Source organism: Danio rerio, chromosome 5 (assembly GCF_052040795.2).
Source record: "Danio rerio strain M-AB ecotype USA chromosome 5, GRCz13ab, whole genome shotgun sequence".
NCBI lineage: Eukaryota > Metazoa > Chordata > Actinopteri > Cypriniformes > Danionidae > Danio > Danio rerio.
Genome location: NC_141025.1, coordinates 13,749,784 through 13,772,805, shown reverse-complemented (window position 1 = coordinate 13,772,805; position 23,022 = coordinate 13,749,784). Strand labels below are relative to the sequence as shown.

At 34.4% G+C, this 23,022-nt stretch overlaps 1 protein-coding gene across 1 annotated transcript in view; it reads right to left on the bottom strand.

Moving 5' to 3' along the window:
* Positions 1–1,036: 1,036 nt before the first annotated feature.
* Positions 1,037–23,022, bottom strand: part of ppil2 (peptidylprolyl isomerase (cyclophilin)-like 2) — a 72,276-nt gene continuing 50,290 nt past the window's right edge. Inside the window, 6 exon segments of the mRNA NM_200991.2 lie at positions 1,037–1,359; positions 5,615–5,757; positions 5,847–5,909; positions 9,346–9,418; positions 12,577–12,633; positions 14,838–14,955. Of these exon segments, the coding sequence (NP_957285.2) occupies positions 1,260–1,359; positions 5,615–5,757; positions 5,847–5,909; positions 9,346–9,418; positions 12,577–12,633; positions 14,838–14,955 (554 nt within the window). The 3' untranslated portion in view covers positions 1,037–1,259.

The window sequence follows — 23,022 nt, the reverse complement described above, 5'->3', positions numbered from 1 at the left end:
CCAAAACAAACGTAGGAACCTTTAAATAAAATAACAGGGGCGCTTTAAAAAGATGTCTATATTTCACATTAAAACATTTTTTAGTGCAATGGTCAGTCATTAAGACTTGGAAAAACAAAAAGGTAAATAAATGGACTTTTTATTTATTTATTTACATTTAATGATAGTTCACATGACCATACACTAGGGCTGCATAATATTGGGATACATTGGGATATTTTTTAGGGATATTTAGATATATCTATTTTAGCAAAGACAGCTGATCATCTCTTTTTACAATGACTTTACATTGATTGAGATTAATTTATAGGGAAGAGAAAAATTAATATATATTTTTTGTAATTTATAATATACATATAATAAACAGAATAGAGTCATAAACACAATAGAGCAAATATTAAAGTGGAATCAACACAGATTTATAGTTTTATGGAGAAAGTCTAACAGTATTCGGGTACAAAAATTGAGTAGTCAAATGTAAATTAACAATGCAGACTTCATCATATAAATTATTCAATAAAAATAAATCTTTATTAAACGTATTTATGCTTTATTAAAATGCTTTGAACCCTTTTAAAATGCTTACAGTCACAGGTCTTAAAGAAACATGCAGATGATTAACTTTCACTCTATTGTGCTTAAGTTCTGCAGAGTCTCCACAAATCTCATGTGTTTTGACCTCCTGCTCATCTATAAATCCCAACTCAACACAGCATATCTTGCGAAGTGACTATTGCGGACACACATTGCGATATCGATGCTCAAATGATATATTGTGCAGCAGCCATATGATACACTGTACAAATGATATGACAAAAAGTAATAACAAATGTTTTTATGCTTCTTTAACTTAATTTAATAAGTTAATCAGGTTTCAACAGCATTTTTAAGTTAACTTGATATGTTTAGCCAGTTTGATAAATGTATGCTGAGATGACTAGAAAAGTTTGTTTGATTCAACTAAAATAATTTAACGATGCAACATTTTTTAACAAAGTACAAAAACAAAAATTAGTGAAGCATTATCATTTTTAGCAAAAAAACATTTATTAGCACCAAGATTAAATCACTGAATTTGCAAAAATAGGGGCTTATTTACAGAGATAGACTTGTTGAAGCTATGTGAAACTAACAACACAACACTTATCTTGAAAAAAGTAACAAAGCTTTTAGACGAAACATAAGGGAAAAAAACAGAATAATATGAGTCCAGTATCTCATGTGTTACCCAGAATCTGCTGAGGGATGGTGTAGCTGTTCTACCAGGAGCTGAAGTCTCCAAAACCAGTTCTGCCTTTAGGTTTTTTGGCCGGAGCTTCACTAGTGGAGGGTTTCTCTGCATCAGGATGGGAATGTTTCCTGATGAAAGAGAGTGAATGAGACATTCAGTGTTAATTAGGTTTGTGTAATTGATTCACTAATGATTATGCGAGGCTGACCTCAGCAGTTTGTTTGCCACCTTTCAAAGCATAACGTTTTTGAATCTGCCAAAATGTAAATGCAGTTTTGCAGTATCTGCTGATATTAAAGAAAAAGCAGCAAATCTGCATCCACATTAACATTATTACTGCCATCAAACACAAACCAGTCAGCTCATCACAATAGAAGCTCTTTACATGTTTATATAGAGGTCTTGACAGTACACTGGCAAAAGCATCAATGTTTAGAGGTCATAAATGGAACCAAAATATTTAATTTAATTTTAATTAATAAAATCCTACATTTTAAGAAGTCATTACTCCTTTTTTATTTAGGTTACTTTTTTTTTAAAGAATTGTCATATATATGATAATAATGTCATTACGAACATGCATACATACATAATACCAAGCAAAAATGAGTACACCTCTCACAGATCTCTCTTTTAAAGTATTATTTTCTTTAGGAAGATATACATTAATATATCTGAGTTTATACAACAGTTCTGTCTGGTTCTCAAATCTGATTGGCTGATAGCCGTGCAATATTCTGCAATATCAGAACTTGTACAGCCTCTTAACAATTCTGTATTACTTCGCCCACATAGTGACAGCAGATCAACAAACTCTACTTTAAACTACAGTTTGACAAATATTGCTGCTGTTGGACAACATAATATGTGTTTGAGGCTTTTTTAGAGGAGAATGTAGTTGTTTAGATTGCATCCATGCAGTTTATTTATAAGGTTAGTGCCTATTTTTAAATATTTATAATTTTGGAGAGACAGCACGTCGGCATCCATGAGCCTGCATACTGAGCAGAGCAAAGACAGTTGACACTGTACATCCACAAGATGGCAACAGAGACAGTATATTAAGTCCTTAGGGGAGAAAAGCTATGCATAATTTCAAACTACAGCTGATCAAATCATTATAAAACTGGTATGTGACATTCTAAGTCGAGCTCTCTCTTTTGTATGTTGTTGTTCTGTATTTATACCATAGTAATTGTAGTGTACTGAGTGTAAGATGGGACTCATATGCGGAACGCGTGTATTTTGTGTTAGCCACTCTTTGTATAACCCTGAGTTACTTTTTTGTTGGCCATCTGTTTGTTTCTAATGCGTCTCCTGTTTTCATTAGCCCAGACAAGTTCAGTAAAAAGAAAGAAAAAAGAAATGCCCGCATGTGTTTAGCGTTTTTCTTTATCGCAAACACAACAGTAATCTGGTAGTGATTGCCCTGCTTTGGCTTTTTCAGGATTAGTTATTGTGATTTCTCGATTGCAACAGAGAAATACTGGGAAATCTCTGTAGACTGATTCATGCTCTTTGCTTTATAATCTTAAAATGTGAGCAAAATCACCTGTTTTGTCATCACTTTATACATTATGCTAGAGAATCATTCAAACACTAGCTCTAAAGTGACATTGGTGGATGAGCAATGGTTTCTTCTGTTCTGACGTCAGCTGCAGATGTTAAGGAATGGCAGAAGAAAGTAGTTCCTCTTACAAAAGGGATTTTAGAGTCTTCGTGTTTGATGTTCTTTTTTATACACACGATTATGCTGTCGAACTGTTGTATAAACTCAATATCATACAAGTAGCAGTGTGATGTGGCTGTATATCGACTGCTACTTGTGTGATATTGCTCATATATACATTATTCAGTACCAAAGCCAAAACTAGAACTAATCTAAAAAAATAACTTAAGATCACTGTCTAAAAATTAATATAATAAAAAGTATAAGTTAGAGAAAAATATACAAATTGTTTATAAAGTTGAAAAATCGATAGAAACGTAAAAACATTTAAATGTGTTTAAATTCTTTGTTTTTTTTTCAGTTTTTTAAAATATATTACATTTCTATTCCTAATTACCAAATTCTTAATGGATATAACAGCTTACTAATTAGGATTTGTTTAAGTGCACCAAATATATTGGTTATATTTACCGAGAAATGCACCAAAATATTCATTTTCAAAAGGAGGTGTACTCAATTATGCTGAGAATTTCAGATCATTTATTTAATTAAACCCTGTGCTTGCAAATAAACAATAAGTCCAAAAAATATATAAAAATTGTATTTTTTGCCATAAAAACAAATGAAGTGTGTGCATGTGAGAGATGGATCTGTTCCCATCAGGTAGCAGTGACTGTGTGTTTGTGTGTGCGAGAGAGAGAGAGAGAGAGAGAGAGAGAGAGAGATCCAGACCTTGGGTGTGAGCAGCAGGTGTTCAAATTACTGTGCATGTGTGTGCTCGTCTCTTTAACAGTCAGTCAGTGTGTTGGGGATGAGTGTGTGTGCGTGTGAAAATCAGTGGGGTTGTGAGGGATAATTAGAACGATCTCCTGTTGCTCACAGTAAACTATGCTCATATCCTGAGCCCTGCTGTGGTGCAGGACAAACCCTCACAACTGACACCCACAAACACTTATTTGCCATTACCAGAATTAAATCCAGCATAAATATGGTCAACACTGTAAAGATGCATCCACCTGTATTTACCAAAATATCCGTCTGTACATCTATTCATCTGTTTATCCATCCGTATATCTTTCTGTTTGTCTCATTCTATCTGTCGTTCTATCTCTTAATTGTTCTATCTATCATTCTTTCTATTGTTCTATCTATCTATCAATCTATCTATTTTATCTATTATTCTATCTGTCTGTCTTTCTATCTATTAATCATTCTATCTATCTATCTATCTATCTATCTATCTATCTATCTATCTATCTATCTATCTATCTATCTATCTATCTATCTATCTATCTATATATATATATATATATATATGTATATATATATATACACACACGCACGCACGCACGCACGCACGCACGCACGCACGCACACACACATCCATGCATCCATCTATACAGCTATCAATCCATTTCCATCCATTTATTAATAAATCAATACATCCATCAATCCACATATCCATCCATCCACTTATCAATCCAAATAATCATCAATCCATTTATCATTCCATGTCCATCCTTTTGCTTATCAATCTACATATCCATCCATTTATCAACAAATCAATCCATCCATCAATCCACCAATCCATTAAACCATTTATAAATGTACATATCCATCTATCATTTTGTTAAACTATATATCCACCCGTCCATTAATTCCTATATTTACCCATTCATCAATCCCTATATCCATTCACCTATCTATCCATTTATCAATCCATATATCCATCTATCCATCCATCAATCTGTATATCCATCCATCCATCCATTTATCAACCCATATATCATTCATCCATCCACCCATCCATCCATCCATTTATCAATCCATCAATCTGTATACATCCATCCATTTATCAAACCCTATATCCATCCATTTATCAATCTATCTATCTATAGGATTATCCATCCATCCATACATTCCATATTCCACATATCATCCATCCATTTATCATTCTATATCTATCCATCCATCCACTTCTAAATCCATACATACATCCATCTATTTATCAATAAATACATCCATCCGCCCACCAATCCATTAAACCAATTATCAATATATAGGCGCATCTATCATTTTGTCAATCTATACCTCTATCCATTTATCAATCCATTAAACAATCCCTATATCCATCCATCCATTTATCAATTTGTATATCCATCCATCTATTTATCTATCCATATATCCATCCATCATTTATCTATTCCTATATCCATCCATCATTCTTAATAAGTCAGTCTTTTTAGTGACGGTAGTTTTGTCACAAACATTAAAAAGACAGACGACAGATCTCCTGACGCTGCTGCAGCTTTTAAGAATCTTTTAACCAATTCCAGGTTAATAATTTCTCGTCCTGTGATGTTTTAGATTCTGAGTCAATCTGATAGCACTGCTATGATCCTATAACCTTTTTTGATAAACAACAAATAACTTTCATATTTTCAAGTCAAAGAATGAAACACTATTGCTTATAATCAGACTGTTTTGATAAAGATGGATTACCAAAATAAGAATTACCAAAATAAATGTCGAGACTTCATGTATTCAGTGTGAATCAGTTCTGTGCTCACAGAAAAGCTTCTGGCAATGTGACTCATAGTACCTTAGTAATGATCAAATATTTAATCAATGCAATAACTTGGTAAATAACAACCCCAATAGTCTTGCACTATTACAATGTTGTCATATTCAACAACCAATATGTGTGAACTCACGTAGCAGTCATGTTGATGTATTTTCCCACTCCTGGTCTGAAGGCTTTAGGCTTTTCCTCAGTTTTTGCCTTGTTGACTAGAGCAGAAGTTTGTGCTCTCTCTTCCTCCACTTTCTGAGCTTCCTTCTCTCGCTCCGCTGCAATCTAACACACACACACACAGTTACATCGGCTGCGCAGCATGCAAACACATCAAATACAACATGACAACATACACGCATAAAAATGCTGACCTGGGCATCTGCTTCTTCATACGGGTCCACAAAAACTGAAGTGCTCAGTATCTTAATCTCAGACTGACAATGTGAAAGAGAAACAGAGTCAGGCTTAGAAAACAGTCTTTACCTATTAGCATGTGGTTACCTTTTAAGAAAAAAAGCATTGAAATATCAAGCTAAATGTTGCAAGATTAAATAAAGTTTTTCACATGAAGCACAACAAAATAAAATCATGCAAATAAATGAAAATGAAAAACAAATTTGTCTTAGGCCTTTTTGAAGAAGTAGATGACTTTAAACTAAATTTCTACACTCATTTTACAATTCTCCTAGAGGTAAACAGTTGAGTTTCACATTTTTGAACCCAAAAAATTCAAGAAAGCTAATCTCCGGGATGGCGGGATGACTTTTAGCTTAGCGTAGCATAAACCATTAAATAGGATTAGACCATTAGCATCTCAGTCAAAAATATAAAAAAGGAGTTTCAATGATTTTCCTGTTAAGCTTTGCTCTTCTGTAATTACTATGACCGACAGTAAATGAAGAATTGCTATTTTTCTAGGCCGATATGGCTAAGAACTATACTCTGCATAATAATGAAGGAACGTTGATGCCGTACCATGGCTCCAGCAGGCACAATGATATTACACAGCACTGTTACCTTGTTGGGCGCTGTTTTCAGGCACTGTGCAATATCATTGACGCTGCTGCAGCAAAAGTACAGCTGCAAAGTTCCTTGATTATTACAATAGAAAGAGTATGCATGAGTGTACTGCATGCAGATGAGTGGGCTAGACAAACCACCTGAAGGATACACTCCTCCTGTCTTAATGCACCAGACATTTTGTTAGAAATACTTATGTTTGTTTCTGTTTGTTAGTATAACTGCTATTTTCATTTATAGCACTTCATTTTTGCATTAATATTTAATATCTCTTGCTCAAATACATATACCCCTTACATATACAAATACCTCTTCTAATGTTAATAAGAGTAGTAATTTTATGCTTTCATTCGATGGCTTTCAATTATCATCACCTCCGCAGGTGCCCAATCTTGGCGTAGTTTTTGATGCTTGTCTTAGCTTAAAATATAATTTAAACATGTAACAAATATATCTTTTTTTAAAACATTGCGCACATTAGACCCTTTCTTTCGACACCAGATACTGACTATGTTTACACGGACATCAGAATTCAAATTATTTGCCTTAATCTAATTAATACAATATTAAGATTAGGGCATTTACATGAGTTGCTTTTTGAATGTTTCTTTCATGATCCCGTTTAACATGTTATAGCACATAATTAGATTAAGGTCATTGCGTCACCGCGCTATCCGTGTTTCCTGCAGAGTTTCATGTAATTTTGTGTTTCATTATCAATTTGTCGACTTGATCTGCGGTTTGGCACTTTCCCTTTCATTCTGCAACATTTCCTGCATGCCCCCCCGTGACAAACGAGATATTGGATGCAACTATGATCTGCTGGAAGAGTGTTGTTTTAATGGAAGTTCATATCGCATGCTGAATGGAAGAAAAAAAAAGTCTGCATTTTGCAATACAGGTGTCTGTGGTCTGCTCTGACTCGGTAGATGCCTCAAACAGTGTGTCCCACAACCGTGTCTGTATGTATGTGTGTCTGTGTGTGTGTGTGTGTGTGTGTGTGTGTGTGTGTGTGTGTGTGTGTGTGTGTGTGTGTGGACTACCCTGTCGCAAAATGAGGCAAAAAGTCCTACATAAGGGTAATATTTTGATTAAGGTGTTTACATGTCTGTACTGCACTTCAATAATGCGACTAAAATCGGCATACTCCATGCCTTAATTCAATTTCTCTTTAGTTCGATTATGACCTCAATCTAATTAATAAAAAATTGCTGTTTACATGGTAGACTCTTAATCAAAGTATAAAAAAAGTATTTTAATCGCATTAAAATCAAATTATTAGTGTCCATGTAAACGTAGTCACTGAGAGGCTTGTTCATGCCTTCATCAATTCTCGCCTAGATTTCTGTAAATAAATTTTCCAGCAAGTGCTCTCAGGACATTACAGTACATTCAAAACTCAGCTGCATGCATGTTGACACACACGACACGGTATCACCTTACCCCAGTACTTCAGCAACTACACTGGCTACCCGTCAAGTCATGTATTGATTTTAAAAATCTGATTTTTAACATTCAAAGCGGTACATGGATTTGCTCCTGGTTATATGTGATCTGATGACTGTATCATCTCCTTCTCGCTGTTTACGTTCTGCATTGGGTCTCACTCTGTTTCAGCTTTGTTGCAGACTCAACACTATGGGAGGTAGGGCATTTTCCTACCATGCACCAAAATCATGGAATGCTTAACCTACAACCATCAGGAATGCCAGTTCCCTGGACAACTTTAAGAAACTGCCTAAGATTTACCTTTTTAGTATTGCTTTTAATGTATAAGGATTTCTGTCATTTTTGAACTATTTGTTGCATTTTGTTATCCAAGGTTTTTTGTATTATTGTTTTGTAGCACTTCGAGTTTGAGAAAAGCGTTTAAGTTAAATTTACTACTACATATTATGAACAGCAGTTAAACTAATTGTTTTCTTGTTCTCTATTTTTTACTTGGGGGTACTCATCACAAGGCCTCTAAAGATTGTGCAGCGCCATTGATGAGATCCAAGACCTGTGAAGAGATGATGCTAACCATTGAGAACCTTGAGGACAACACATATGAAGAGATGACGCCAAATATAACATATACACTTAATACACAAATAAACTTCATTGAACATGTACACACAGACATCACCTATATGTAATAACATTGCAGGTTAACCATATCTGTACATATTAACTTATATTTAATTTAAATTTGTATTTAACCTTTTGTAAACCTTTGAAAAAATAATTATAGTAAAAGGTGCTATACAAATAAACTTGAGTTGAATGAAAATATAATAAAAACTACAGAAGAGTCAATCTTTAAAGAGTAAAATTATCAAAACTCAAAAAAAATATTTTTTTTTTTTTGAGCGAGATGCTAAAGGTCTAATCCGATTTAATGGTTTATGCTAAGCTAAGCTAAAAATGTTCCCACAAGACCCACAGAATGGATTGGGCTGAATGGATTAAAAAATTGTCAAATTCACACATTTAACTCTAAGCAAACATTCCTTTTAAAAAATGTAGAAATAAAAAATAAATTAAAAAATTACATAATTTTAAAAAGAGCATTTAAGTATCAAGCTAAATGACCCAAACTAAAATATTTAATTAGCTTTTGACATGAAACACACACAAAAAATAATGAAAATAAAAAGGTTCAATGTGAAAAGAAGAGGTTTGTCTTCTCAAGCTGTTTGAAAAGGAACTATTTATCTTTTGGCATTCTGGTATTTGACAGCAGGTGTAAAATATAAACAAACAGGAGGAACCATGAGTCAACAAAGCACACACAAACCATACTGTGTGATTGTGCAACCTGGTCATACATTTCTGATGCTACAGAAGATAAATAAAAGGCTTCAGCACCTTGGGTTTGTCTGTCTTCGGATCACTTTCAACATTCTCCATCGCTGAGAGAGTCTCTAAACCACCAACCACTCTAAAAGAGAGCAAGGGAGGGACAGAAATCCTATTAAAATGCTTCTGCTAAAAGTAAATGAGGTATTATTCAGTGCCAAGCGGTCATAATATCTCTATTGAGACTGGATCAAACTCCTTCACAGCAGCCAACAAGCTTGAACATTTCTTAAAGGAAAAGCGCAGCCAAATGTGAAAATCCTGTATCCCTCATTTTGAGCCATTTTGCTAAAAAGGTACAATAAAAACCAAGTAAATAAGTAGTTTTTACGACTGATTTGCCACACAGTTGTTTTAAGCTGCATTTTCATTATCAGTCAAATCTTGCAAATTAATTTGAAAATATGCTAAATGGAAACTAATATCGTGAAATGTTTTATGCTCATTAAATGGGGGGTTTTCAGGCAATGTGGAAAAAGTAATATATTGCAAAACTGCAATGGAAACAGATTTACTACATATACACTATCTGACAAAAGTCTTGTCAACAATCCCATTTGTAAGAGCTACAAATAATAACTTGACTTCTACAGTAGTTGATCATTTGAAGAAGTGGCAGAAGGTAGATTTTTTACATAAATCAACTGCTGAACTGCATCCCAATCAGCACAAATACTTCAGAAGACCTACTGGAACTCACATGGACACAAGATTCCCACAGAAATCAGTCAAGTTTGGTGAAGGAAAAATCATGGTTTGGGGTTACATTCAGTATGGGGGAGTGCGAGAGATCTGCAGAGTGGATGGCAACATAAACAGCCTGAGGTATCAAGACATTTGTGCTGCCCATTACATTACAAACCACAGGAAAGGGTAAATTCTTCAGCAGGCTAGCGCTCCTTATACTTCAGCCTTCACAAAGTACCTGAGAGCAAAGAAGATCAAGGTGCTCCAGGATTGGCCAGCCCAGTCACCATTCAAGAGCATTATTGAACATGTCCGGAGTAAGATGAAGAAGGAGGTGAATCCAAAGAATCTTGATGAACTCTGAGAGTCCTGCAAGAACGCTTTCTTTGCCATTTCAGATGACTTTATTAACTTATCGAAGTCATTGCTGAGATGTATGGATGCAGTCTTCCAAGCTCATGGGAGTCATACACAATATTTATTATTTTTCCACTGCAGCATGACTTTATATTCTATACTGTACTTTATTTCTGTTTAGTGATAAGACTTTAGTCTAAGCAAAGTCAAACCTTACTGCCCTAATTAAATGATTAAAAATCAAGGCATGATCATACTTTATTTTAGTAAAATAAGCATAATCTAGAGGCCTTTGCCTTTCATAGAAGCCACTTCTGATACCAAATGATCAACTAGAAGTCAAGTTATGATTTGTTGTTTCTAAAACTTGGACAGGTGACAAGACTTTTGTCCCTTATGCATTTTTAAAGATTTATTTTCCCCGTTTGATTTTATTGTAATGTTTTAGCTGTGTAACTTTGGCTAATGGAAATTGTGCGATTTTCCAACCATTTTACCAACATTTACAAAATAATAGCAAATTCTTTGCATAATCTGTGTCTGAAACCAGGCTATTGATAACTAAAAATGAAACAAAAACAAACATAAAATATAATTGTAGATGAACAATAAATAACAACAAAACAAGGTTTATTACAGTAGTTGATTGAGGACTATTCATTTAAATATTATTTGTAATATATGTGGTTAAATGTTGTAATTTTTTTTAATTCAGAATGATTTATACAAGTTACATCTGTAGTATCAGTATAGTTATGTGAACTAGTGCTCAAAAGTAATAAAAACAGCAAAGCATACAATAAAAAAATATTAATTAGCTAAAGTGACAAGGACATCACCGAATAATTCAAATTATTCTCTAACTTTTATCAAAATAATACAAAATGAAAATATAAAAGTCAATTATAATTATAAGTAAACACTAATATGGAAGATCTAGAAAAAGGTTTACATGCCATACAGACTCCTCATTTATGATTATTCCAAAAAAAGCAACAATCTCAACTCATTTTTTTTTTATAATTTAACAAACAGCTTCTTAAACATTCAAATATCCAGTTACTATGACCATTTATGTGAAGCTGCTTTGACACAATCGATATTGTAAAATTTCTATACAAATAAAGCTGAATTGAATTGAAAAATATATAATTACAAATTATAATCATAGATGATTTATTAAATGAAACTCGATCAAACTGGATTAACTTTTCCCAAGTTTGGTGGTCAGCAAGCAATCCATAACGTAAAATGATCAGTAAGCTATCCATTAATTTTCTTGTTCGTTGTATTAAATCTGTATGAATAGTGCTGTTTCTGTTCTACAGCGGGTCCTGTGGGCTGTTTTCTCTTAAAGAATGACTAGGTGCCCCATAGGCTGAGGGTTAAGGGGTGTGTGTGTGTTCTTAACTGCACGTGCTCAGTAAGTACACACACACACACACACACACACACACACACACACAAACAGCATGTGGTGTGAGGGGTGCATGTGAGTTTGGTCAAGGCTTATGCTGACAAACCTCCGAATTCCACAGCTACAGTCCAAGGATTTCAACGCAGTGCCAAATGGGCAAGATTTTCCCTCAGTGTAAAGTGCATGCGTGTGAGTATGCATACGTGTGTGTGTCAAGATACAAAATTCATGCAACATAGGATAGATAGATAGATAGATAGATAGATAGATAGATAGATAGATAGATAGATAGATAGATAGATAGATAGATAGATAGATAGATAGATAGATAGATAGATAGATAGATAGATAGATAGATAGATAGATAGATAGATAGATAGATAGATAGATAGATAGATAGATAGATAGATAGATAGATAGATAGATAGATAGATAGATAGATAGATAGATAGATAAAATGATTAATAGATAGAAAGACAAACAGACAGATAAAATAATAGATAAAATAGATAGATTGATAGATAGATAGAACAATAGACAGAATGATAGATAGAACAATTAAGAGATAGAACGACAGATAGAATGACAGAGACAGACAGACAATTTTCATTTTGTTTTGGTTTTACCTTTTTTAACCAAAAACATACTAAAGACAGAAATAAATGGACATAATAAAAATAGAAAAAAAAGAGAAATGAAATAAATAAAACATATGGGCGTACCTTTAGTAAGTGTCAAAAGCCCTTAGAGAAGATTAATAAATCCCCAAAAATATTTACCTTCCAAAAACACTGTGCTTCCGGTCCAGGTATGCGCAGGAGCGAAATGTTATAAAGCTGAAACAGGAATAAAAAAAAATTATTGTGTGAGTTTTATAAACAGGGCAAGTTCATGTTTAAGGCATATGCAAGCATTTTTACGTATAAGCGCAATTTAATTACTTAACTAGGTTTATAACATTAAATAGGCAAGTTATTGAAAAACAGTGTTTTTTTCTGTAGCCAAGTGAACAATATCAAGAGGTGGTCCACTGCGATATCATATTTTAAACTTTAGTTCATGTGTAGCTGTGTGAACATAAACAAAATCTCTCAATGTAATGTGCTCAAAATTCAATACAAAAGGAGACATTGGTTTTTACAGTTAACTTAACAGTTAACTTAACAAAGCCTACAGCAAAGGAAATTTTGGGACTACAAAAAATACTTCCGGCCTAGTGAGATAACAAGGGCTTCATGTTATGCGCATACACTTCGTGAACACCACACGCAGCAAAGGGGTGTGGACAAAGGCGCTGTAATGTTATAGCATAGAAAGCTAAAATGCCATGCAAACACTGCTATTTTCACAGAGCTTCTTCTGTTTCTGTATTTGGGCTTCCAAAGGACACGACACAAAGAGAGAGGTGTTTACAGTTTCATTTGAATTATGTTCCAGAGAATTAAAAAAATATACAGCTAGCGTTTGACAAAGGAGAGCTTCCAGAATCAGTGTTGGATTCCACTAAAAACTCCTCCAACAGATAGAGCTGTGGATTGTAAGCCACAACCTGTAAGTATTTTTATTTGTTAAAATTGATCAACTACACGCACACATTTTTAGCGTTAATGGTATGTTTACGTGCGGATGTAAACAAGGACGTAAAAAACGAGAAATGCTGTTTGGCACCGCCAACAATTTAGTTAGAAATCCATATTTATCAGTCAAACTGCTGTAAACACCCACAATGTTCATCTCAAATAACAAATTCGCAAAAGACATGAGAACGTTTCATATTACTTACTCATACTTACAACCCGAATATACAGTTGAATCAGAATTATTAGCCCCACTGTTTATTTTTCCCCCAATTTCTGTTTAACAAAGAGAATTTTTTTTTTAACATAATAGTTTTAATGACTCAATTCTAATAACTGATTTATTGTATCTTTGCCATGATGACAGTAAATAATATTTGACTAGATATTTTTTCAAGACACTTCTATACAGCCTAAAGTGACATTTAAAGGCTTATCTAGGTTAATTAGGTTATCTCGGCAGGTTAGGGTAATTAGGCAAGTTAATAACAATGGTTTTATAACAATGGTTTGTTCTGCAGACTATGGGAAAAAATATAGCTTAAAGGGGCTAAAAATTGACCTTCAAATGTTTTTTTTTAAATTCAAAACTGTTTTTATCCTAGCCGAAATAAAACAAATGAGACTTTCTCTAGAAGAAAAAAATATTATCAGGCATACTGTGAAAACGTCCTTGCTCTGTTAAACATCAATTGAGAAATATATATATATATATAAAAAAAAGAAATAAAAAAAAATCAAAGGGGGGGCTAATAATTCTGACGTCAACTGTATATAAAAGAAAGACACTTGTCAGGTTTTATTTTAGAGTGCAGGCGTGAAGTTCAGCTGTGTGCTCTTTTTTTAGGCAGCTAACACTGCTAACAGTTACTCTCACTGAGAGTGTTTACACAGCGCAAAAGTGTGAGTTTGTAGGAATCCGCGAATCACAGCACATTGTGTTAGCTGACCAATCAGAGGCTCTTGAGGGCAGGCTTTTAAGAAAAACTTGGAAATATAACAGTTGTTTTCATGTTAGCTGAGTAGCTGTATATAATCAAAGTAAGATATGTGAAAAAATTACGTGATTTGCTATGAGTGAAGCTTGAGCACACATTGCTTTACATCTTATAAACACAACCAAGCCTTAAAAATACACTGTGGACCACCCCTTTAAGAGGGCTAATAATATTGAAAAAAATGTTTATTTCAGCTAAACTAAAAAAACTAAGACTTTCTCCAGAAGAAGAATATCAGAGAAAATTGCTGTGAAAATGTTCTTACTCTGTTAAACAGCACTTAAAATCTTTGAAAAATAATGCATTTTCACAGAAGATAATAATTGTATTCAACTGTATATAGAGAGAGGCTGAATAACTTGCAGTATTTAGAACAAAGCCGAATGTTTGATGCAGTTTGAATAAAGTTTGCTACAGTGTGACGACAGTAAAGTGTAATAATGTGTAGATGAAACTTTTACTCACAACTGTGATTTATTTGTGTTTGGTCCCGAGTTGGCCATGCTCAGAATCCCACGGCCAGTGTGAGACAGATTGGGTCTGAACTCATCTTTGAACGGCTTCCCCCAGAAAGACTCACCGCCTGATACACACAATGACAGATAGAGGATTGACAGGAGGTGGAAAAAAAAAAAACATGAATATTGAAAACAATAGGGAGCTTTTGGATGAGATTATCATTAACACAATATGACACATGGCCAATAACAACCCTGTTGCAAGTGCGCTCACAACTGTAGCCTGAAATAATTGCTCTGGAAGAACAAAATCATTACAAAAACAAACACATTTGCATAACCAAATAGACATTTGATTTCTCTGACACTGCTGGCACTAAACTACATTGGCAAACTGCATTCTGGTCCCCAAAATATTCATTTGAAAAGAAAAAAACTATATTTTTTACAGTTTGCTTAAAGTAATCTCTGATGCAATTGCTCTGTAAGTGCGATCCGGTTCATAGGAAAGTGTAAACAAACCTTAAAGGTTTGTTCTTTTTTCCTTGCTTAATCTAAGATGGTTTGGCAGATCCTGTATCCTTTAATTATGATTTCTGGATAATTTGGATATTCAAATAACCATGAAAATCAAATAAAAACATCAGAATGAACTGATTTGAGTTTCTTGTGTGCACTCGTGATTACTGTGAAGGACTGATCTATCAATCTTTAAAATTGTGACCATCAATGCATCATCATGAGCTCGTCTGATTAATTATCAGCCATGTGAGCAAAATAATGTCAAATTTGTAGTAAATTAAACCGTTTGTTAAGATACAAAATAACTTTACACATTTATTTTAGGCCATGTGTTCTGGCTTTACATTTTGTCCGAAGTATAGTATTTAGCAATTCACTTAGTTTTACTTTTAGGTTTATCCTTTTAAACCTATTTTAGCAGGAAACCTCTTGACATTTGTAATCTCTCTTTCAAGAGTGTCTTATGTGAGAGTAATCCCTTGAAAAAAAAAGCCATAACTAAATTTATTAAAATTAATTTAGCATAAAAAAAAGCATTTTCATATTTGATAAGTGTCTGCATCTCCTGCGCTACATCAAAACATCTGCATATTAGCTCCCAACATTGTGTGTACATGACTCCCACAAGTTATGTAATTATTCCTTCACAAAAAAAAAAATTCTACTGTCACACACTTTCAGAAATTGTGGCTAGGACGGTATTTTTTCAGAGATTACATTTGAAACTAAAAGGTTTTTATATTAGTCCCAAACGTGTACATTAGTCACTTAAAAGTAAAATAACAATCTCTTAAAAATAAAAGGTACAAATAGTGACAGTTTTGACAGTCTATAACTTTATTTTAGATTGTATACTACAGATTTGCATTAACTTACATTAACATTAATTTTACAACATTATTACCTTCCCCAACTTAATGCAGCATTCTTTTAAGAAAATATCAGCAGTTGTTACAGACTTTTGGTATCACCTTCAGTTGCAATGACAATTTTGTGAATCCTAAATTAGACATGTAGCTTGACAACAACTCCAGGATGAGCTTTGAAGAACGATACTATTGTGGACAATGTCATCACTAATAAAATCATTCAGTCAAATGAGCAATGCACAAGAACAGAACCCTGGTCTACACCAAAAAATACACTGACAAAATAAAAAAATGACGCCAGTTTTGTAGAGCAAAATTCAGCATTTTAAAAAAAATTCTGAAAGAACATGTGACTAAAGACTTAAGTAATGATTATAAAAGTATCATCTAAAAGATTAAAGTCTTACACTCAACCAAAGCTGTTCAAAAACAGTAATAACAGATATATTGTTGCTTTTACTGTATTTCTTTTGTTGAGCATAACAGCACAATCTTTCAGATCATACTTTTGTTAAGTATATTTCTGATTACTTTTCATAAGCATGAGAACCCCACCTTTTAAACATTACTACAATGAAGGAAATAAGTATACTATGCTAAACAATTTTTCTCAGAAAACATATTTCTAAAGGTGCTGTTGACTTGAAATTTACCAGATGTTGGTAACAACTAAGGAAATCCAATTATGCAAGGAAAACTAAACAAATTAGTTTACAAATGAGGTTATATGTAATAAAATTAAACGACGAGTAAAAAGTATTGAACACAAGAAGAAAGGGAGGTGTAGAAAGTCAGTGAAAGCCCAGACAGCAGCTGAAATCTCTCAGTAGTTCTTCAGGAAGCCTCTGCCCTTCACCATTGTAAATAAATATTAGCTGCTTCAGTTCAACATCTACATAAGCAGGATGATGAAGATGAAACCAGGGTGGACATTTCAGCAGGACAATAATAAAAAACAGCCAAGCAAACTCTCAAATGCTTTCAGAGAAAGAAAATCAAGCTGAAAAATGGTCCAGCCAATCCCCTGACTTGAATCCAATAGAGAATACAAAATAAAGATCAGATTAAATAGACGAGACCCACAGAACCGTCAAGATGACACCTGAGCTATGCATGTGGCTTCATTCTCCATATGAGAGGTATCTAAGGCATTTTTAGCAAAATTTGGTTGAATTCCAATGGGTCCTTTAGAAATATTATTCCCAGGAAAAAACAAAGTGTTGAATACTTTCCCCCATATAACGTAGTACAGTCTACAGGTTTAATACTTCCCACAGATTTTACACTGAAATATTCAAGCAGTTCTACTAAACTTGACCCAGATTGTCCTTCTGAATCATTTCAAACCATTTATAAAATGAGTAACCCATTGCCCCTTGCACAGGCACCATGCGTCGTCCTCTGCCACCATAAACAAACACCTCATGCCAAAGCCCGCCAAATCAGGTACACTAATTAACGCTTCATCACGCTCAATCAAAAGCTCAGCTGGATGGCACATCTCACAGCAAGTGATCATGTATATATGTGAGTGTGCGCAGAGGCTAACATAAGACTCAAATTAAAATTAGAAACATTTCCAGAACTCAGACACTGTTTAAGACGCAGGTATCTACTGAATTTAGTGTTAAGTGAGAGTTTTCAAATGGTCCATGAGCAGTAGCGCATGATTTTAGCTCAACTGTTTACCGTCCGGCAGCTGGTGTCGTTGTGGAGTGCTGGCTTTACAGCACACGCCCTCATAAAACATTCCCCAGGTGACATTTCTGCATAATTTATGACCTTGCTGACATTTCCAACCCTGCGCCACTGACTTGATTAAAACAGAGGGGGGAAAAAAAGTGTTATTGGAAGTGGATAAAATTGAATAAATAAATCAACTGGACAGAATAACAAGGCAGACAAGATTAAAAACAACAAATATTATTATTTATCTATTATAATTATTTATGAATATATATATATATATGAATATATATATATATATATATATATATATATATATATATATATATATATATATATATATATATACATACATATACATACATATACATATATATATACACATATATATAAGGGCTGTCAAATGATTAAAAAAATTTACGTGATAACACTTTTTTGTAATTAATCACAAAATGCTGTATTAATTACAGAAAAAAAAAAACACAGGCATGTAAGTGCCATTTGAATTTCAAAACAATCCATGCCAATAACAAACAAAAATGCTTTCTATGTTGGATTCTTAGTGGACTACACACACACACACAAACACAAACACAAACACACACGCACACGCACGCAGTGCCGGTTAGCGATAGGGATCCCTTCAGATACATCAACAAGCACGATCGCGTTCATCAAATTTGCTAAAACTAAGCGTTCTAAAGTATGGCTGTATTTCACAAGCAAAGATTTTGATACACCAACTTGAAGCAGACACTTTACAATAGGGGGGAAACATTTGAGGGCTCATGGACACAGCTTAAGGAGGAGAAATGGGCTGTCTTTGCTGCTTGCGAATTCATCCGGCACTTCCATTCACATGGACACTAATACTCAGCTTTGATGATTAAGATACTACTGATTAAGAGTCGACCATGTAGGCAGCAATTTTTGATTACCTTAAAGGATCACATGAGTCCCGAAATGTTTTTTCTTTCCGTTCGCCATGCGGTATCAAATTCCATTAAAACATCCTGAATGAAAATATGCTGAATGAGAGTGAACTGCTGAACTGCAGTTAAAGTCTAAAGATTAAAAAATGAAACACACGAAATTGCATGAAACTCTGTAAACTCAGAATAGCCAGGTGTTGCCACATTAATTGTTTAATACTGAAACTTTTTTCTAAAAGTGCGTCCTTGGTCTTATCTATTGTTCTTTGCACGTTAAACACACGAAGGACCAGAGCAAACTAAACTGGCGCTCTAGGCAAACGGCAATCACGCGGTTTTATTTTTAAGGGAAGGAGTGGGTGTAGCGGATGAATGTGAGGACCGGGAGGTTCGCTCATATTCTGCTGCCCAAGGTGGGTGCCTGTCGCCTCTATGGACGTGCCGGCCACAACAAGAAAAAAAAGAAAAAGAAAAGGAAAAAAAACGGCAACTGCGTTATTTGCGGTATTTTTTTATAATGCGTTAAATTTTTCAAATTATCACGTGCGTTAACATGCTAATTTTGACAGCCCGAGTATATATACATATATATATATATATATATATATATATATATATATATATATATATATATATATATATATATTCATATACACACACACACACACACACACGCACTTAATATTTTCTTCTGGAGAAAGTCTTATTTGTTTTATTTTGGCTAGAGTAAAAGCAGTTTTAAATAAAAAAAAAAAACATTAAGGTCAAAATTATTAGCCCCTTTAAGCTATATTTGTTTTTCGAACTTGCCTAATTACCCTAACCTGCCTAGTTAACCTAATTAACCTAGTCACTTTAAGCTGTATTGAAGTGTCTAGAAAAATATCTAGTAAAATATTATTTACTGTCATCATGGCAAAGATAAAATAAATAATTAGAAATTAGTTATTAAACTATATATTATTCTCAGTCTCCAACACCAGACAGGTGGAGAAATCTACACTTGTTTTTATTAAAACAAATATTAATCTGCATATAATAAATAATACCACGAATAATAATATCATTATTCTAATGCAAATTGTCATGAATAAACAAAAAAAAGCCCCCCAAGCTGAAGAAGGTATGGAGGCAGTGGTTTTTATATTTATGTAGAAAATAATCACTTTTGCAACATTTTAATACTTTAATTTTTACATGTGTAAAGAGATTTGTGTGTTGCTGTACATCCTGTGTGTATTAAGCATGTGTAAGTGTATGGAATTGCATAGGCACACAACTAATGCGCCCTGCGCTGACTTTAAACCGGCTTTCAGTTGTTCAATGGCGCAGCTTATTTCAGTTCCTCAAAATAGCAATGCACCAACTATGCACCTTAACACACCTTCTTTATAGACCAGAACACCCATGAGTCCACAAAGTGGCACAAATGGATTTTATATTTAAACAACATGTCACAAATTGTGAAAATTCGGGTTATGCTAGTCTGCAAACAGCAACAAACCGCACCATCCACACCTTGCGCCTTATTGTGCCAGGTGTAGGATAGGGCCCTAAGAGTTTATATAAAGTCAATTGAGAGAATTAAGATTGATGCGCAACCTTTAAAACCAGTTACACAATTTAAAGGCAATTTAAAACCAGTTACACATAAAATATGCAATTAATTGTTGTTAATCTGATTATTCCATGGAACTGAATTGATTAAAAATGTATAATGGCCACATTATCAAATAAATATAAAGTAGACAGTATATTCAAATAAATACATCACCTCATTTTCTTGATTTTCCTTCAATTTGTTGTTTCAAGTCAAGATTGTATATTCTAATATTTCTTTACCAACTGTCATATGCCTATAACGGCTACGTCAGCGTGAGTTGTGATGTTTTTTGCTTCACAGAAACAAGCCGGTGTGTAAAGAAGCCTTGATTTAATGATGTTGATGAATCCTGCAGCATCATAATTACTGCACATTCATTCCCCGCGCAGCATTATTAAAGAACACAGCGTCTCTTCAAAGGAACACGGTGTGATCCGTCACTCTCATGACTTCTTATTGCTGCATCCAAAACACAATTTTAATAATTTGACTAATACTATTTATTTGAAGGACAGCTGAATACATGATCAAAGCTTTCAAAATAAAATGAAATATGCCATGTTATTATGGTTTGGCATAATGTCAGTAGTTATCAGTATGTATCTGTTAATGGATGGAAGAGCTCACCCCTTATATCTTTCCTTTTCACTTTTTAGGAAACAAACTTTTTAATAACGTTCTGGCAATTCTACTATAAATGCTTTTCAATGTGTGTCAGCTACTGTGTGTGTTTTTGAGCATGAAAAAAAGTGGAAAGCTACAAAGTAACTTTTTTTCTGATTTTATATAGATTATTTTAAGGCCGGGTCGGGTCGCAGGGGCAGCAGTCTCAGTAGAGAACCCCAGACTACCCTTTCTCCAAACACTTCCTCCAGCTCCTCCGGGGGATACTGAGGCGTTCCCAGACCAGCCGACAGACAAAGTCCCTCAAGTGTGTCCTTGGTCATCCTCGAGGTGGAAACACCTCCCTAGGTAGGCATCCAGGAGGCATCCAAAACAGTTGCCCGAGCCACCTCAGCTGACTTTTCTCGATGTGGAGGAGCAGCAGCTCTACTCCGAGCTTCTCCAGGATGACAGAGCTCCTCACCCTATCTATAAGGGTGCACCCTGCCACCCTGTGAAAGAAACTCATTTCAGCCACTTGTATCCAAGACCTTGTCCTTTCGGTCATGAGCTCATGACCATAGGTGAGAGTAGGAACGTAGATTGACCGGTAAATCGAGAGCTTTGTCTTTCGGCTCGGCTCCTTTACCACAACGGACAGATACATCAACCGAATTACTGCTGCCTGTCAATCTCATGTTCTATCCTTCCCTCACTCTTGAACATAACTCCAAGATACTTGAACTCCTCCACATGGGGTAAGGACTTTCCTCCAACCTGGAGATGGTAAATAAATTTTTTCCCGGTGGAACACTATGGAGCAAGGCCAGCACATGATCTTTATGGTTTAAATTTTACTATTATACAATTACGACAACAATGATTTGTAAAATAATCGCCTTTTATCCAGAGAATGATGTTAATTATGAAGTGCCACATTATTAGAGATTGAATACACAGCAATCTCTATTCTGACGTACATCAACGGTCACTTACTGTACTAAAATGTCCCACTCAAGTGACTAAAAGCACATATTCGGGACAGCCGATCAACATTTTGTACTGATGCAAAATCACTTCCTCCATTTGAATCTATTTTTAGGTCAAACCTGGTCTCAAACACACGAGTCGAGTCAGAATGACTGGAAAACAGAAATTGCTTCTGACCTTCAAGTCTAATACGCAACACTTTAAATTCACTCTCCGTTCAAGAAAAAAAAAATCTTTCAGTCTACTTGCTCTCAATCTTTCTCTCTACGCAAGGGTCTCAGGTGAGGCTTGTGCATTTTTTATGGGACTGAATTTTAGATACGTACATGGCTTTTTGAGGGAATTGAGTGCAGAAGCTCTTTAGCCTTCTGTTTCTCAGACAGACTTTTAACACTTACGAGCACACGACAAACATCCCTGAGAAATGTGGCTCAAAACAGCATTCAGATTGATATTTGGAGAAGTAAGCTGAGGTCACGCTATTTAGAAAGTTGAAGAAAGTAGTAAAATGATCCTCTGATCAGCAAGTCAAAATATGAGCAATTTTAAATTAAGAGACTACATGAGAGAAATCTGGGTTTGTTTGGATTTACAATTAATGGTCACAAGTTTGAGTACACCGTAATTTGTATTTTATTCGATAAACTGATAATGAAATAATTTCTTCCATATTGAAAATAAAATTGTGCAGCAGCAACAACATAAAAACACTGTACATTGTGTTCAGACATGTAGCAGTGTTCATTTCGTTGACTAGAAATGTCATAATTTTCGTGACGAAAAAGTTTATTAAGTGACGATGACAACAACTATAATAAAAATATAGTGACATTTTCGTTGACTAATAAAAAGGAGACGAGAATATGACTGAGAGAGGTTTTTTGGAAAATATGCTATCAGAACTAATCTTGGTGTGTGATGCATGACGCGCAAATGCACATTCGAAAAGTAACTGGTCCGCAGTAGACACGGGATGCGATTACATCA